Genomic DNA, 15,824 nt, shown 5'->3' on the forward strand with positions numbered 1-15,824 from the left:
CCTCTACTCCCCACTTGCACACCACAGACCTTTGCTGAGGATTGTGGGGACCCTCACTCAGTTTGCAGTACGTTGTAGCCATCCCTGTCCTCTCTATACCTCCCTTGAAACTCAGCTTGTGAGCTCCTTTGGAGCAGCGTGGCCCACCTGGCTGCAACGGAAGAGACACAGCTGACAGTGAAACAACAGCTTAGATCTGAGACCCGGAAAGCTCTGTCAGAAGGGACCTCCCTCTTCACACCGTAGAGGCTGTAGGAGGCGCCAGGCTTTCGAACCAGTGCTGGGGCCAAAATGACTCCACAGCTGTTTTCCTTCCTGGGGAGGGTTCTGGCTCGAGTGGGAATGGCTCAAGTCTCCTAAGGTTCTGCAAGCCCACTGTGTGCAGATTCACGGTACACAGAGAGGAGAAGGTGGAGTCCTGCCCTGTAGGTGGTCACAGCTCACGGATGAGCCAGGCAGGCAGGCAGGCAGGGCATGAGAACACCTGAGCTGCCTTCATGAGTGAATGGTGTGGGGGCAGAGGAAGAGAAGCCGGTCTGCTCCCTCGTGTGGTGCCCCGGGCAGGTTGTCCCCAGAGGAAACCCTTACGACGGTGAGGACTATCACTGCTGTTTCCCAAGGGGTTCCGTCGGTGCGTGTCTTCCCCGGAGCGGTCAGGCCGTCTCTCAAGTACACGGGCCATGGGCATTGCCTCTCCTTGGAACTTCCCATGTGTTTCTCTTTTTTATGGAACAGTGATTTTCTAGAGGGGTTCTGGGCCACAAGGATGTTGGGTCATTTTCTAGCCTTCTGTCATGAAGAACGCTTTCCTGGGTGTTGGGGTGGTTTGTTGTTCCAGCTCCCTTTCTTGGCTTCTTTTGGGAGCTGGTGCAACAAGACGAGCTCAGCCTCTGCCTTCTGGCTGAGATGTCACCCTTGACACAGCAATGCCTGCCTGGAGATAATGATGGCAGTTGCCAAAAGGGCTTCGTTTGGCACATGGTATCTTGAAAGGACGTACACCGTCCTTTCAGATATCAAAGGCTAGTTCAAATGACATACAAATGAGAACTCTCCAATGGAGTCTTACACTAGTTGGAGAGTCCAAAAAACACTCCGTCAGTCATTTCACTGAGAGTCATTGATTGGGGACACCAAGAATATAGGAAGGAATGCACAAAGAAAGGATGAAATTGTGTTCAGGATCGGGGGAAGGGATGAACAGGGCGTGCTTGCCTTGAATCCAGGCTTTGTTGGGGGGTGGGGCATAAAGATCAAACGGGTCTGAAACTACAAAGTGGTGATGGTAACACAGTATCACCAGAGTTACACAACAGTGTTCCCAAATTGCAACAATGATGAAAAAGTTTACTAATCCCAACTTAACCAACAAAAGTACAGGAAACCATACAAAAAATAAAACATCACCAGAAAGGTGGAAACAAACCAAATGCAAAGCAGTTCAGGGGAAAGGAACTCCATGTCCCCTGGGGGCAGACCGAGTTGCCAGCGTCCACGGTGAGCAGACGGGGATGGAGGCTGCAGAGCCGACCGCTCCCCTGGACGTGGTGTTTCCGGCAAGGGCTCTGGGTGTCTGTCCAGAGCGGGGGCTCGTTCTCCCTGCAGGGGTGGGTGAGTCATCGTGGGCGTCTGGGTGTTGCGCGGGAGCCAGGGCAGGCTCTCCCTGCCGAGGCGGTGACTCCTCCTCTGCCTCGGGTTCTCCTGCCAGAGCCCGAGCAGTTAGAGGTGCACGTGGAGGTGGAGGTTCTGGCTGAGGGGGTGGGACATCAGTGCCTGGGGCTGGGGGTCCTGCAGGCATGGAGATCCGATCTGCCCGGTGTGCTGGCCAGTACCCAGCTGGCCTGGTGTCTCTGCGAGGGCAAGTCTCGGTTCTCCATCTGCCCTCGGTGGATCCCTGGGTCCTGCACCTGGAGCCAGCACCTCTGTAGGGACAGGTCTGGGAAGCGGAGCCTGGTTCCAGTTGGAGGCCAGTGCTAGAGCTGGGGGAGAAGCAAAGTTTGCCCACAGGCCAGCCTTGGCATGTGCGTCTCCCGGGACAGAAAGCTTCCAAGAGATTCCCAAAGAATACCCAGCGTCGGATGTCTTTTGGGACTGAAGTGTGCAAGATGGGGGGCGGGGGGTGTGAGGCCAGCGCTTGCTGCAGGCCCAGCAGCAGCTTTCGGGGACTCGTCCCTGTGTAGCTCAGCACCCCCTCCCCACACACTCCCGTGCACCAGCCCCAGCGTCCTCACCTCTGTGCTCTGGCGTGCTGGGCTCCAGGTCCTCCTGCTGCCTCAGAGGCCGGGGTTCTCGGGACTCTGGGTCGGAGCCGGGTGTGCTGAGCTCCGTGGCAGCCTCAGACTGGGCCGCCGGGTGTATCCTGGGCGGTGTCTCGGCAGCAGGCCTTCCCCGCCTCCGCTTCTCCCCCGGTGGGGCTGATGCCTCCGTGGGCACGCTCACCTGGAGCCTGCACTGGGCCTCACGGGCGGGGGGGTGGTGCTCCGACCCCTCCCTCCGGGAGGTGGATGGGGTGTCCCCGTCCTCGGCCTCATCACGTGGGAAGCTCTGCAACGACAGTGACCGTCAGCCAGCCATGCTAGGAGTTTTCCGAGCTGGGCCTGGGCAGTGGAGCCGCTGCTTCTGCCTGCTCGAACTTCTCTTCCCAGAAGGGTCAGAGACGTGTGTCTGCTCAGATCCCCACCCGGGAGGAAAGAGACCCACCTGAGGGTGTGAGGTCCGCCTGGGCGGCCGCCGCTGCCCGCACTCTCCCCATCCCGCCCAGCCTGCTCTCCCCTGGGGTGTGGACACAACTTGTCCGCAGGCTTCTGACCCCACATCCGCCTGGGCTTCCTTGAGGGAGACACACCCCAAGAAACCCGCATCCACACACACAGGCAAAGGACCCGGTGTTTCCGGGTGGCATGGGAGAGGCGGCCTGGTCCGTCCTGGGGCTCCCCGTGTTACCTTTCTGTTTCTCCGGGCAAAGGGCCAGAGGCCTCTCGGGGGTGTCCTGAGCCAACGTCGACAGGGTGCCCGCGCACACTGCCTGTGAGCACTCCTGAGGCCCCGGCCTCTGGGCAGGGGCAAACAGCAGAACATCCTGGCAGCCAGTGAACTGGCTGGGGGCTCCTCTCCGCTCTGGAGGCCTGGATACCCGGGCTGCGGGTTCTGTTGGGTTCTGTTGCCGGCAGGTGACATCATCTCCTGGGGTTCGTGCTGAGGTCCCTTCCCCAAAACTTCCCAAGGGAATCTCTGGGTTTCTGACTGCTCGACCACCCCCCTTAGGCCATGTGCAGGCACAGTGACACACACACAGCCCAGCCCACAGCCCTGGGGAGGCCTGGGTTCAGCCAGGGCCTGAGCTCCGAGGACCCCACTGCTCTCAGACCAGGCTCCTTCTTCTCATAAGTGGTGTGGCCCTGGACAAGCATATGCCCCTCAGGGTTGCCCCAGTCTCTCCATCTGCAGAGTGGTGGTCATTCTCCCATCTGCTTCCTAGGTCTGTCGGCCTACGAGCAGCTCCATGCCTTTCCACCTGGGGCCGATATCACGTGGAGCTTGTGCGCTGAGACTTCAGAAAGAAAGATTCCATCCAGGGCTGACACAGCACAGAATGGGGCAGAACGAGGCCTGGATGTGCCGTGGTACCCAGGAAAAGGCACTCCCCCTCCTGACTGTTTTGAGACCCCGCATCCAAGTTGGAGGACCGAAAGGAAGACTCGAAGGTCTCCCTCTCTTATAGAAAAGAGTAGCCAACTTTCTGCTCCTCTGTTTCCATTGAGATTCTGTTCAAGTGTCCCAGCTCGGCTTCTGCGGGTGGCTGAGCTTCTAATGGCTCCCTGCGTTCTTGTCTTTTCCTCTCCAAACCTTCCGTCCTTTTCCCCCTTCTGGGGTGGAAGGGCGCTGTCATTGCTTCTACCTTCGAGGCAGATTGAGGAAAAGTCTGGACCGTGGACTCCTTTCCTCTCTTTGGTTCCGTGTCTCTCTCTGGCTGTGTCCCTCTCTTTTCCTTTCTCAGTTCCGTCTGTGTCTTCCTCTTTCTCTCTCGTGTGTGGATGGATGGATGCTAGGGATGCACATGTATATGATTAGATGAGGGTTATGTTTTAGGGATAGGTTAGAGGGAGAGAAAGGCTTTAGGTCGGAGTTGGTCATGGGGGAAGGGTCAAGGGTGGTGGTGGTGTTGTTTCTTGGAATCTGAGTGCTGTGCATTCTTCGTCTCTTTCCATATGAACCCCTTCTCAGATACACCACTTGCAAGGAGTCTCTCATGTTCTGTTTCCTATCTTTTGCATTTGTGAATGCTTAGCTTCTCTGTTGTGAAGAGGTTCCATTGGATGGAAACCCATGGGTGTACTTCGTGTACCTCTTTGCCTTACTTGAAGAGACCCATTTCGACCTCCGCCCAGCAAATGGCAAGGAGACTCTGATGTTAAGGAGCCTTTGACCTACGCTTCTTTCTAGCTATCTCATGACATCAGTCTTTAGGGTGAGGTTTTCCCCCTATATTGAGGTGGTATGAGATCAAAACCAATAGCGTTCTTCAGATGTAGCTGTCTGGTTTTCCCATGGACATTGATTGAAGAGGCTTTCTTGTTCCCATTTGGATATTCTCCCCTTCTGTGTCAGAGATGAGTTGACCATGGATGCTGGGGTTTGTTTCTGGACCCTCCACTTTATTCCATCGATCTGGATCTGTGTGTGTTGTTGTATTCCCAATAGCATACTGTCCTGCTGCTGCTGCTGCGGCTAAGTCACTTCAGTCGTGTCTGACTCTGCGTGACCCCATGGCCTGCAGCCTACCAGGCTCCTCCGTCCAGGACGTTTTCCAGGCAAGAGTACTGGAGTGGGTCGCCATTGCCTTCTCCGATACTCTCCTGAGGATCCTAGTTTGGTCGTCTAATTTCCTTTCACACAACCTTGGATGTCCGTATCGGGGCTTTTTCGTCGGATTGTATCGACAGTTTAGGCTCTTTTCTGTCTCCGTACCCCTTTTGCAATTCTTTGTTCGGTGCGAAAATGCATTGGCATTTTGGGAGGAATAGCATCGAAGCTGTGGATTGCCTTGTGGGGCTGTGACATCATTTTCCCAATAGGAATTCTTTCAAGCCCTGAGCACAGCTTCTCTTTCCAGTGATTGGTGTGGGCTTGATCTTCCTTCTTCCATCTCTCGCCGTTTTGTGAGAACAGGTCCATCCTTCCCTTCTGGGTTAGATGGACTGGTGGGTATCACTTCAGTGAATGGCATTGTCAGTGGGGGTGATAATTCCCTTCTCGTTGGAAGACTTTGCTGTGAGTATTAGAAATGCAAGTGACTTCTCTTCCCCTTCCTCCCTGTCCATCTCTCAGAGCCACCGGGAAACAGAGGCCTCATCCACGGTCACACAGGCCTGAGGGGGTGCAACTAGACCGTTGTTTCTTCAGGCCCTCAGTGCTGGACATCATCCGGGATCCTCTGTGTGTGTCTTCCTCAGTCTGGTGTCCCTTCAGACCTTTCCCTAGTTTTCACAGGCTTGTTGCGTTGGTGTTCTTTGTCTGTTTGGAGACACATCCTTGATAAGCTTTGTGTTTCCACTCATTCGTCTCGCGATGTATGACCTGTCTTTTGCTTTTGTCATGAGGTCTTTCCCACAGTAGATATCTTTGATTTTGCAAAGTCCACTGTATTCTCTGGGTTTTTTTTTTTTGTGGACTGGCTTTTAGTTTTGTGTGTGAAGACTCAAAGCACGTGTCCGGTTTCTGCTCATTGTTCTTCGAGATTTGTGACAAGTTTTCATGGAAAGTTTGTCTAGGGATAACTGGAAGTGAACTCGGTGTAAGGTGTCAAGTCTCCATCTCCATTCCTGTCATCCCCTGCAGTTTCCAATTCCCTGTTCCTGAGTGGTTTTAGAGACCTTGTGGGGAGTTTGGTTGCATTGGAGTTTGCATTTCCACCTTGATTCGATTCACACTGTTCTGCCCTCAAGGACACTGTCAAGGGGGAGTGAGGAGCAGCCTGCACTTCCAGCAGTGACCACACGGTGGGGCGAGTGCTGCTCTCCCCTCAGGGAGCCCCAGGCCACAGGCATCCCAGTGAGGAGCCAGCTCTGTGCTCAGCTGAAAGGAGTTAGTCTCTCAGGAGCCTCTGAGCCCTTGCCTTTGGATCACCCAGGGTGGGCATTTACTGGGACAGAAAAAATTGCCCTGAATTCCATGGACGGAAGAGCCTGGCTGTGTAGAGTTCGTGAGTTGCCGCGAATCAGACACAACTGAGGACACAAAAATTCTATAGATTAAAACACTTTTTGGGGGTGGGGGGGAGTGAAAGGGGGGGATGTGGGTTTTTTTGTCTTATATAATAGCCAAGGGAAATCTAGTTTAAACCTAAATTCACATAGACGGGAAAGGTATAGCTCTCCGTCACCCTATTAAAAAAAAAAAAAAAACTACTAAACTTTTCTGAAAGTTTATTTAGTAGCTTCCTTGAGCAGTTCATTGTGAAGCATTTTTTTTTTTCTGTGACATTGGCCTCATTAAAAAGCACGGTTTGCCTTTACTGGATAATTCTGTTCATTGGTTTCTTAGGGAACCTTGGTAATATTTGAGTTTCCTGGGGAGTATGGTCACATGACCTGGCCCTGGCCAATCGGTGCGTTCCACCTCCCTGGCCACTGTGATTGGCTCCGGGCTGGGGCAGTGCCCAATCGGGGCCCAGGGCCGGGCCTCCCGTTGGAAGCCAGGGGAAGACGAGCTGTCGTCCTGCTGGGGTAGGGTAAGGGGTGGGGCCGGGGGAGGTCAGGCTCCAGCAGTGGGAGGGGCGTGAGGCCCGCCTGCGGCAGTTGGTGACCTTCCTGCTCCCCTCAGGGCAGAGCCGCCGGCCTGAGAATGAGGGCGCTGCTGAGCCCAGGGCCTGGGATGGCCCGTTGCTGCTGTGGTCCCAGAGCTCCACCCGAGACCTGAGGGAAGCCGTCTGCCCGTGAGTCCTCTCCCGCTTGTCTGTCAGCTTGTTTGAACCATGCTGGGTTTTCTGCCCAGCTGGCTAAGGGGAGTCCCTGGAAATGCAAGGGTGTGGGTTTTGGCAGACTTCAGGGAAGACATGCCAGATGAGCCTGGGAGACTCCAGCTTAATCTGGATTCAGGAGATATCTCTTCGGGCCAGCTAGTAATTGTAGGATAAGCCTAATGAGTCTTCACAGGATGAAGAGAGTAACGTGCCAAGGTAGCAATCGATGTCCTCATTCGAGAGGATGAAGCTGGTGCTCAGAGAAGGGGGGAACTTGGCCACAGCAAGGAGGTGTGCACCCAGACAGAACCCCCAGATCCGGCCATTGGAGCTCAGGGAGGCCACTGGTGTGGCTTGTCCCTGTGGCAGGGGCCGAGGCACGCAGCCCACCCTGATTCCTGCGGGGGCCTGACTTGGGAAGTGCCATCTGGTAGCTTTGAGACTCACCAAACCAAATTGCACTGGAGAGAGGAGGGACACCTTCCTTCATCCACCCCCCACCCCCGCCGGATTCCCACATACCCTGACCCCTTTCTCCCGATTTCGGAGCCATTTCCAGAGTCCCGCTCATATGACCTCATTCGAAGTGCACTGTGGACGAGCTGCCATCTGCAGCTACTACCACAGCGGCCAAGGGCTTTAGCTCCCGACTACCTCCCTTCCTTTGGAACTTGGGGGCCCTCTACTCCCCACTTGCACACCACAGACCTTTGCTGAGGATTGTGGGGACCCTCACTCAGTTTGCAGTACGTTGTAGCCATCCCTGTCCTCTCTATACCTCCCTTGAAACTCAGCTTGTGAGCTCCTTTGGAGCAGCGTGGCCCACCTGGCTGCAACGGAAGAGACACAGCTGACAGTGAAACAACAGCTTAGATCTGAGACCCGGAAAGCTCTGTCAGAAGGGACCTCCCTCTTCACACCGTAGAGGCTGTAGGAGGCGCCAGGCTTTCGAACCAGTGCTGGGGCCAAAATGACTCCACAGCTGTTTTCCTTCCTGGGGAGGGTTCTGGCTCGAGTGGGAATGGCTCAAGTCTCCTAAGGTTCTGCAAGCCCACTGTGTGCAGATTCACGGTACACAGAGAGGAGAAGGTGGAGTCCTGCCCTGTAGGTGGTCACAGCTCACGGATGAGCCAGGCAGGCAGGCAGGCAGGGCATGAGAACACCTGAGCTGCCTTCATGAGTGAATGGTGTGGGGGCAGAGGAAGAGAAGCCGGTCTGCTCCCTCGTGTGGTGCCCCGGGCAGGTTGTCCCCAGAGGAAACCCTTACGACGGTGAGGACTATCACTGCTGTTTCCCAAGGGGTTCCGTCGGTGCGTGTCTTCCCCGGAGCGGTCAGGCCGTCTCTCAAGTACACGGGCCATGGGCATTGCCTCTCCTTGGAACTTCCCATGTGTTTCTCTTTTTTATGGAACAGTGATTTTCTAGAGGGGTTCTGGGCCACAAGGATGTTGGGTCATTTTCTAGCCTTCTGTCATGAAGAACGCTTTCCTGGGTGTTGGGGTGGTTTGTTGTTCCAGCTCCCTTTCTTGGCTTCTTTTGGGAGCTGGTGCAACAAGACGAGCTCAGCCTCTGCCTTCTGGCTGAGATGTCACCCTTGACACAGCAATGCCTGCCTGGAGATAATGATGGCAGTTGCCAAAAGGGCTTCGTTTGGCACATGGTATCTTGAAAGGACGTACACCGTCCTTTCAGATATCAAAGGCTAGTTCAAATGACATACAAATGAGAACTCTCCAATGGAGTCTTACAGTAGTTGGAGAGTCCAAAAAACACTCCTTCAGTCATTTCACTGAGAGTCATTGATTGGGGACACCAAGAATATAGGAAGGAATGCACAAAGAAAGGATGAAATTGTGTTCAGGATCGGGGGAAGGGATGAACAGGGCGTGCTTGCCTTGAATCCAGGCTTTGTTGGGGGGTGGGGCATAAAGATCAAACGGGTCTGAAACTACAAAGTGGTGATGGTAACACAGTATCACCAGAGTTACACAACAGTGTTCCCAAATTGCAACAATGATGAAAAAGTTTACTAATCCCAACTTAACCAACAAAAGTACAGGAAACCATACAAAAAATAAAACATCACCAGAAAGGTGGAAACAAACCAAATGCAAAGCAGTTCAGGGGAAAGGAACTCCATGTCCCCTGGGGGCAGACCGAGTTGCCAGCGTCCACGGTGAGCAGACGGGGATGGAGGCTGCAGAGCCGACCGCTCCCCTGGACGTGGTGTTTCCGGCAAGGGCTCTGGGTGTCTGTCCAGAGCGGGGGCTCGTTCTCCCTGCAGGGGTGGGTGAGTCATCGTGGGCGTCTGGGTGTTGCGCGGGAGCCAGGGCAGGCTCTCCCTGCCGAGGCGGTGACTCCTCCTCTGCCTCGGGTTCTCCTGCCAGAGCCCGAGCAGGTAGAGGTGCACGTGGAGGTGGAGGTTCTGGCTGAGGGGGTGGGACATCAGTGCCTGGGGCTGGGGGTCCTGCAGGCATGGAGATCCGATCTGCCCGGTGTGCTGGCCAGTACCCAGCTGGCCTGGTGTCTCTGCGAGGGCAAGTCTCGGTTCTCCATCTGCCCTCGGTGGATCCCTGGGTCCTGCACCTGGAGCCAGCACCTCTGTAGGGACAGGTCTGGGAAGCGGAGCCTGGTTCCAGTTGGAGGCCAGTGCTAGAGCTGGGGGAGAAGCAAAGTTTGCCCACAGGCCAGCCTTGGCATGTGCGTCTCCCGGGACAGAAAGCTTCCAAGAGATTCCCAAAGAATACCCAGCGTCGGATGTCTTTTGGGACTGAAGTGTGCAAGATGGGGGGCGGGGGGTGTGAGGCCAGCGCTTGCTGCAGGCCCAGCAGCAGCTTTCGGGGACTCGTCCCTGTGTAGCTCAGCACCCCCTCCCCACACACTCCCGTGCACCAGCCCCAGCGTCCTCACCTCTGTGCTCTGGCGTGCTGGGCTCCAGGTCCTCCTGCTGCCTCAGAGGCCGGGGTTCTCGGGACTCTGGGTCGGAGCCGGGTGTGCTGAGCTCCGTGGCAGCCTCAGACTGGGCCGCCGGGTGTATCCTGGGCGGTGTCTCGGCAGCAGGCCTTCCCCGCCTCCGCTTCTCCCCCGGTGGGGCTGATGCCTCCGTGGGCACGCTCACCTGGAGCCTGCACTGGGCCTCACGGGCGGGGGGGTGGTGCTCCGACCCCTCCCTCCGGGAGGTGGATGGGGTGTCCCCGTCCTCGGCCTCATCACGTGGGAAGCTCTGCAACGACAGTGACCGTCAGCCAGCCATGCTAGGAGTTTTCCGAGCTGGGCCTGGGCAGTGGAGCCGCTGCTTCTGCCTGCTCGAACTTCTCTTCCCAGAAGGGTCAGAGACGTGTGTCTGCTCAGATCCCCACCCGGGAGGAAAGAGACCCACCTGAGGGTGTGAGGTCCGCCTGGGCGGCCGCCGCTGCCCGCACTCTCCCCATCCCGCCCAGCCTGCTCTCCCCTGGGGTGTGGACACAACTTGTCCGCAGGCTTCTGACCCCACATCCGCCTGGGCTTCCTTGAGGGAGACACACCCCAAGAAACCCGCATCCACACACACAGGCAAAGGACCCGGTGTTTCCGGGTGGCATGGGAGAGGCGGCCTGGTCCGTCCTGGGGCTCCCCGTGTTACCTTTCTGTTTCTCCGGGCAAAGGGCCAGAGGCCTCTCGGGGGTGTCCTGAGCCAACGTCGACAGGGTGCCCGCGCACACTGCCTGTGAGCACTCCTGAGGCCCCGGCCTCTGGGCAGGGGCAAACAGCAGAACATCCTGGCAGCCAGTGAACTGGCTGGGGGCTCCTCTCCGCTCTGGAGGCCTGGATACCCGGGCTGCGGGTTCTGTTGGGTTCTGTTGCCGGCAGGTGACATCATCTCCTGGGGTTCGTGCTGAGGTCCCTTCCCCAAAACTTCCCAAGGGAATCTCTGGGTTTCTGACTGCTCGACCACCCCCCTTAGGCCATGTGCAGGCACAGTGACACACACACAGCCCAGCCCACAGCCCTGGGGAGGCCTGGGTTCAGCCAGGGCCTGAGCTCCGAGGACCCCACTGCTCTCAGACCAGGCTCCTTCTTCTCATAAGTGGTGTGGCCCTGGACAAGCATATGCCCCTCAGGGTTGCCCCAGTCTCTCCATCTGCAGAGTGGTGGTCATTCTCCCATCTGCTTCCTAGGTCTGTCGGCCTACGAGCAGCTCCATGCCTTTCCACCTGGGGCCGATATCACGTGGAGCTTGTGCGCTGAGACTTCAGAAAGAAAGATTCCATCCAGGGCTGACACAGCACAGAATGGGGCAGAACGAGGCCTGGATGTGCCGTGGTACCCAGGAAAAGGCACTCCCCCTCCTGACTGTTTTGAGACCCCGCATCCAAGTTGGAGGACCGAAAGGAAGACTCGAAGGTCTCCCTCTCTTATAGAAAAGAGTAGCCAACTTTCTGCTCCTCTGTTTCCATTGAGATTCTGTTCAAGTGTCCCAGCTCGGCTTCTGCGGGTGGCTGAGCTTCTAATGGCTCCCTGCGTTCTTGTCTTTTCCTCTCCAAACCTTCCGTCCTTTTCCCCCTTCTGGGGTGGAAGGGCGCTGTCATTGCTTCTACCTTCGAGGCAGATTGAGGAAAAGTCTGGACCGTGGACTCCTTTCCTCTCTTTGGTTCCGTGTCTCTCTCTGGCTGTGTCCCTCTCTTTTCCTTTCTCAGTTCCGTCTGTGTCTTCCTCTTTCTCTCTCGTGTGTGGATGGATGGATGCTAGGGATGCACATGTATATGATTAGATGAGGGTTATGTTTTAGGGATAGGTTAGAGGGAGAGAAAGGCTTTAGGTCGGAGTTGGTCATGGGGGAAGGGTCAAGGGTGGTGGTGGTGTTGTTTCTTGGAATCTGAGTGCTGTGCATTCTTCGTCTCTTTCCATATGAACCCCTTCTCAGATACACCACTTGCAAGGAGTCTCTCATGTTCTGTTTCCTATCTTTTGCATTTGTGAATGCTTAGCTTCTCTGTTGTGAAGAGGTTCCATTGGATGGAAACCCATGGGTGTACTTCGTGTACCTCTTTGCCTTACTTGAAGAGACCCATTTCGACCTCCGCCCAGCAAATGGCAAGGAGACTCTGATGTTAAGGAGCCTTTGACCTACGCTTCTTTCTAGCTATCTCATGACATCAGTCTTTAGGGTGAGGTTTTCCCCCTATATTGAGGTGGTATGAGATCAAAACCAATAGCGTTCTTCAGATGTAGCTGTCTGGTTTTCCCATGGACATTGATTGAAGAGGCTTTCTTGTTCCCATTTGGATATTCTCCCCTTCTGTGTCAGAGATGAGTTGACCATGGATGCTGGGGTTTGTTTCTGGACCCTCCACTTTATTCCATCGATCTGGATCTGTGTGTGTTGTTGTATTCCCAATAGCATACTGTCCTGCTGCTGCTGCTGCGGCTAAGTCACTTCAGTCGTGTCTGACTCTGCGTGACCCCATGGCCTGCAGCCTACCAGGCTCCTCCGTCCAGGACGTTTTCCAGGCAAGAGTACTGGAGTGGGTCGCCATTGCCTTCTCCGATACTCTCCTGAGGATCCTAGTTTGGTCGTCTAATTTCCTTTCACACAACCTTGGATGTCCGTATCGGGGCTTTTTCGTCGGATTGTATCGACAGTTTAGGCTCTTTTCTGTCTCCGTACCCCTTTTGCAATTCTTTGTTCGGTGCGAAAATGCATTGGCATTTTGGGAGGAATAGCATCGAAGCTGTGGATTGCCTTGTGGGGCTGTGACATCATTTTCCCAATAGGAATTCTTTCAAGCCCTGAGCACAGCTTCTCTTTCCAGTGATTGGTGTGGGCTTGATCTTCCTTCTTCCATCTCTCGCCGTTTTGTGAGAACAGGTCCATCCTTCCCTTCTGGGTTAGATGGACTGGTGGGTATCACTTCAGTGAATGGCATTGTCAGTGGGGGTGATAATTCCCTTCTCGTTGGAAGACTTTGCTGTGAGTATTAGAAATGCAAGTGACTTCTCTTCCCCTTCCTCCCTGTCCATCTCTCAGAGCCACCGGGAAACAGAGGCCTCATCCACGGTCACACAGGCCTGAGGGGGTGCAACTAGACCGTTGTTTCTTCAGGCCCTCAGTGCTGGACATCATCCGGGATCCTCTGTGTGTGTCTTCCTCAGTCTGGTGTCCCTTCAGACCTTTCCCTAGTTTTCACAGGCTTGTTGCGTTGGTGTTCTTTGTCTGTTTGGAGACACATCCTTGATAAGCTTTGTGTTTCCACTCATTCGTCTCGCGATGTATGACCTGTCTTTTGCTTTTGTCATGAGGTCTTTCCCACAGTAGATATCTTTGATTTTGCAAAGTCCACTGTATTCTCTGGGTTTTTTTTTTTTGTGGACTGGCTTTTAGTTTTGTGTGTGAAGACTCAAAGCACGTGTCCGGTTTCTGCTCATTGTTCTTCGAGATTTGTGACAAGTTTTCATGGAAAGTTTGTCTAGGGATAACTGGAAGTGAACTCGGTGTAAGGTGTCAAGTCTCCATCTCCATTCCTGTCATCCCCTGCAGTTTCCAATTCCCTGTTCCTGAGTGGTTTTAGAGACCTTGTGGGGAGTTTGGTTGCATTGGAGTTTGCATTTCCACCTTGATTCGATTCACACTGTTCTGCCCTCAGGGACACTGTCAAGGGGGAGTGAGGAGCAGCCTGCACTTCCAGCAGTGACCACACGGTGGGGCGAGTGCTGCTCTCCCCTCAGGGAGCCCCAGGCCACAGGCATCCCAGTGAGGAGCCAGCTCTGTGCTCAGCTGAAAGGAGTTAGTCTCTCAGGAGCCTCTGAGCCCTTGCCTTTGGATCACCCAGGGTGGGCATTTACTGGGACAGAAAAAATTGCCCTGAATTCCATGGACGGAAGAGCCTGGCTGTGTAGAGTTCGTGAGTTGCCGCGAATCAGACACAACTGAGGACACAAAAATTCTATAGATTAAAACACTTTTTGGGGGTGGGGGGGAGTGAAAGGGGGGGATGTGGGTTTTTTTGTCTTATATAATAGCCAAGGGAAATCTAGTTTAAACCTAAATTCACATAGACGGGAAAGGTATAGCTCTCCGTCACCCTATTAAAAAAAAAAAAAAACTACTAAACTTTTCTGAAAGTTTATTTAGTAGCTTCCTTGAGCAGTTCATTGTGAAGCATTTTTTTTTTTTCTGTGACATTGGCCTCATTAAAAAGCACGGTTTGCCTTTACTGGATAATTCTGTTCATTGGTTTCTTAGGGAACCTTGGTAATATTTGAGTTTCCTGGGGAGTATGGTCCCATGACCTGGCCCTGGCCAATCGGTGCGTTCCACCTCCCTGGCCACTGTGATTGGCTCCGGGCTGGGGCAGTGCCCAATCGGGGCCCAGGGCCGGGCCTCCCGTTGGAAGCCAGGGGAAGACGAGCTGTCGTCCTGCTGGGGTAGGGGAAGGGGTGGGGCCGGGGGAGGTCAGGCTCCAGCAGTGGGAGGGGCGTGAGGCCCGCCTGCGGCAGTTGGTGACCTTCCTGCTCCCCTCAGGGCAGAGCCGCCGGCCTGAGAATGAGGGCGCTGCTGAGCCCAGGGCCTGGGATGGCCCGTTGCTGCTGTGGTCCCAGAGCTCCACCCGAGACCTGAGGGAAGCCGTCTGCCCGTGAGTCCTCTCCCGCTTGTCTGTCAGCTTGTTTGAACCATGCTGGGTTTTCTGCCCAGCTGGCTAAGGGGAGTCCCTGGAAATGCAAGGGTGTGGGTTTTGGCAGACTTCAGGGAAGACATGCCAGATGAGCCTGGGAGACTCCAGCTTAATCTGGATTCAGGAGATATCTCTTCGGGCCAGCTAGTAATTGTAGGATAAGCCTAATGAGTCTTCACAGGATGAAGAGAGTAACGTGCCAAGGTAGCAATCGATGTCCTCATTCGAGAGGATGAAGCTGGTGCTCAGAGAAGGGGGGAACTTGGCCACAGCAAGGAGGTGTGCACCCAGACAGAACCCCCAGATCCGGCCATTGGAGCTCAGGGAGGCCACTGGTGTGGCTTGTCCCTGTGGCAGGGGCCGAGGCACGCAGCCCACCCTGATTCCTGCGGGGGCCTGACTTGGGAAGTGCCATCTGGTAGCTTTGAGACTCACCAAACCAAATTGCACTGGAGAGAGGAGGGACACCTTCCTTCATCCACCCCCCACCCCCGCCGGATTCCCACATACCCTGACCCCTTTCTCCCGATTTCGGAGCCATTTCCAGAGTCCCGCTCATATGACCTCATTCGAAGTGCACTGTGGACGAGCTGCCATCTGCAGCTACTACCACAGCGGCCAAGGGCTTTAGCTCCCGACTACCTCCCTTCCTTTGGAACTTGGGGGCCCTCTACTCCCCACTTGCACACCACAGACCTTTGCTGAGGATTGTGGGGACCCTCACTCAGTTTGCAGTACGTTGTAGCCATCCCTGTCCTCTCTATACCTCCCTTGAAACTCAGCTTGTGAGCTCCTTTGGAGCAGCGTGGCCCACCTGGCTGCAACGGAAGAGACACAGCTGACAGTGAAACAACAGCTTAGATCTGAGACCCGGAAAGCTCTGTCAGAAGGGACCTCCCTCTTCACACCGTAGAGGCTGTAGGAGGCGCCAGGCTTTCGAACCAGTGCTGGGGCCAAAATGACTCCACAGCTGTTTTCCTTCCTGGGGAGGGTTCTGGCTCGAGTGGGAATGGCTCAAGTCTCCTAAGGTTCTGCAAGCCCACTGTGTGCAGATTCACGGTACACAGAGAGGAGAAGGTGGAGTCCTGCCCTGTAGGTGGTCACAGCTCACGGATGAGCCAGGCAGGCAGGCAGGCAGGGCCTGAGAACACCTGAGCTGCCTTCATGAGTGAATGGTGTGGGGGCAGAGGAAGAGAAGCCGGTCTGCTCCC

At 55.2% G+C, this 15,824-nt stretch overlaps 2 protein-coding genes and 1 long non-coding RNA gene across 3 annotated transcripts in view; 1 reads left to right on the forward strand and 2 right to left on the reverse strand.

The window, feature by feature from the left end:
- The window catches only part of LOC145534150 (uncharacterized), a 694,441-nt gene that overhangs the window by 133,792 nt on the left and 544,825 nt on the right, over nucleotides 1–15,824 (forward strand). The window contains exons 18-19 of the long non-coding RNA XR_014074276.1: nucleotides 6,823–6,934; nucleotides 14,463–14,574. This is a non-coding gene — a long non-coding RNA (uncharacterized LOC145534150). The remainder of the gene's footprint in view (nucleotides 1–6,822; nucleotides 6,935–14,462; nucleotides 14,575–15,824) is intronic.
- On the reverse strand, nucleotides 1,327–3,177 carry LOC145534813 (uncharacterized). The gene is made up of 3 exons (XM_081563131.1): nucleotides 2,944–3,177; nucleotides 2,232–2,544; nucleotides 1,327–1,979 (listed from the first exon to the last, which is right to left on the reverse strand). Exons 1-3 carry the CDS (start codon nucleotides 3,175–3,177, stop codon nucleotides 1,720–1,722), a joined length of 807 nt encoding a protein of 268 aa, XP_081419257.1. The 3' UTR covers nucleotides 1,327–1,719.
- LOC145534058 (uncharacterized) lies at nucleotides 8,967–10,759 on the reverse strand. The gene is made up of 3 exons (XM_081561426.1): nucleotides 10,584–10,759; nucleotides 9,872–10,184; nucleotides 8,967–9,619 (listed from the first exon to the last, which is right to left on the reverse strand). The coding sequence occupies exons 1-3, from the start codon at nucleotides 10,716–10,718 to the stop codon at nucleotides 8,991–8,993; spliced, it is 1,077 nt and encodes a 358-aa protein (XP_081417552.1). The 5' UTR covers nucleotides 10,719–10,759; the 3' UTR covers nucleotides 8,967–8,990.

Source organism: Giraffa tippelskirchi, chromosome 14 (assembly GCF_054371585.1).
Source record: "Giraffa tippelskirchi isolate mGirTip1 chromosome 14, T2T-mGirTip1v1.2.pri, whole genome shotgun sequence".
NCBI lineage: Eukaryota > Metazoa > Chordata > Mammalia > Artiodactyla > Giraffidae > Giraffa > Giraffa tippelskirchi.

Bases quoted from the DNA above. Each gene is read 5' to 3' on its own strand.
- LOC145534813 (XM_081563131.1), bottom strand. From the start codon at position 3,177: ATGTCACCTGCCGGCAACAGAACCCAACAGAACCCGCAGCCCGGGTAT. The intron at 2,545-2,943 runs GTAACACGGGGA...CTGTCGTTGCAG, and splicing joins TTGCCCGGAGAAACAGAAAG to AGCTTCCCACGTGATGAGGC. The intron at 1,980-2,231 runs GTGAGGACGCTG...CTTCTCCCCCAG, and splicing joins CAGCACGCCAGAGCACAGAG to CTCTAGCACTGGCCTCCAAC.
- LOC145534058 (XM_081561426.1), bottom strand. From the start codon at position 10,718: ATGTTCTGCTGTTTGCCCCTGCCCAGAGGCCGGGGCCTCAGGAGTGCT. The intron at 10,185-10,583 runs GTAACACGGGGA...CTGTCGTTGCAG, and splicing joins TTGCCCGGAGAAACAGAAAG to AGCTTCCCACGTGATGAGGC. The intron at 9,620-9,871 runs GTGAGGACGCTG...CTTCTCCCCCAG, and splicing joins CAGCACGCCAGAGCACAGAG to CTCTAGCACTGGCCTCCAAC.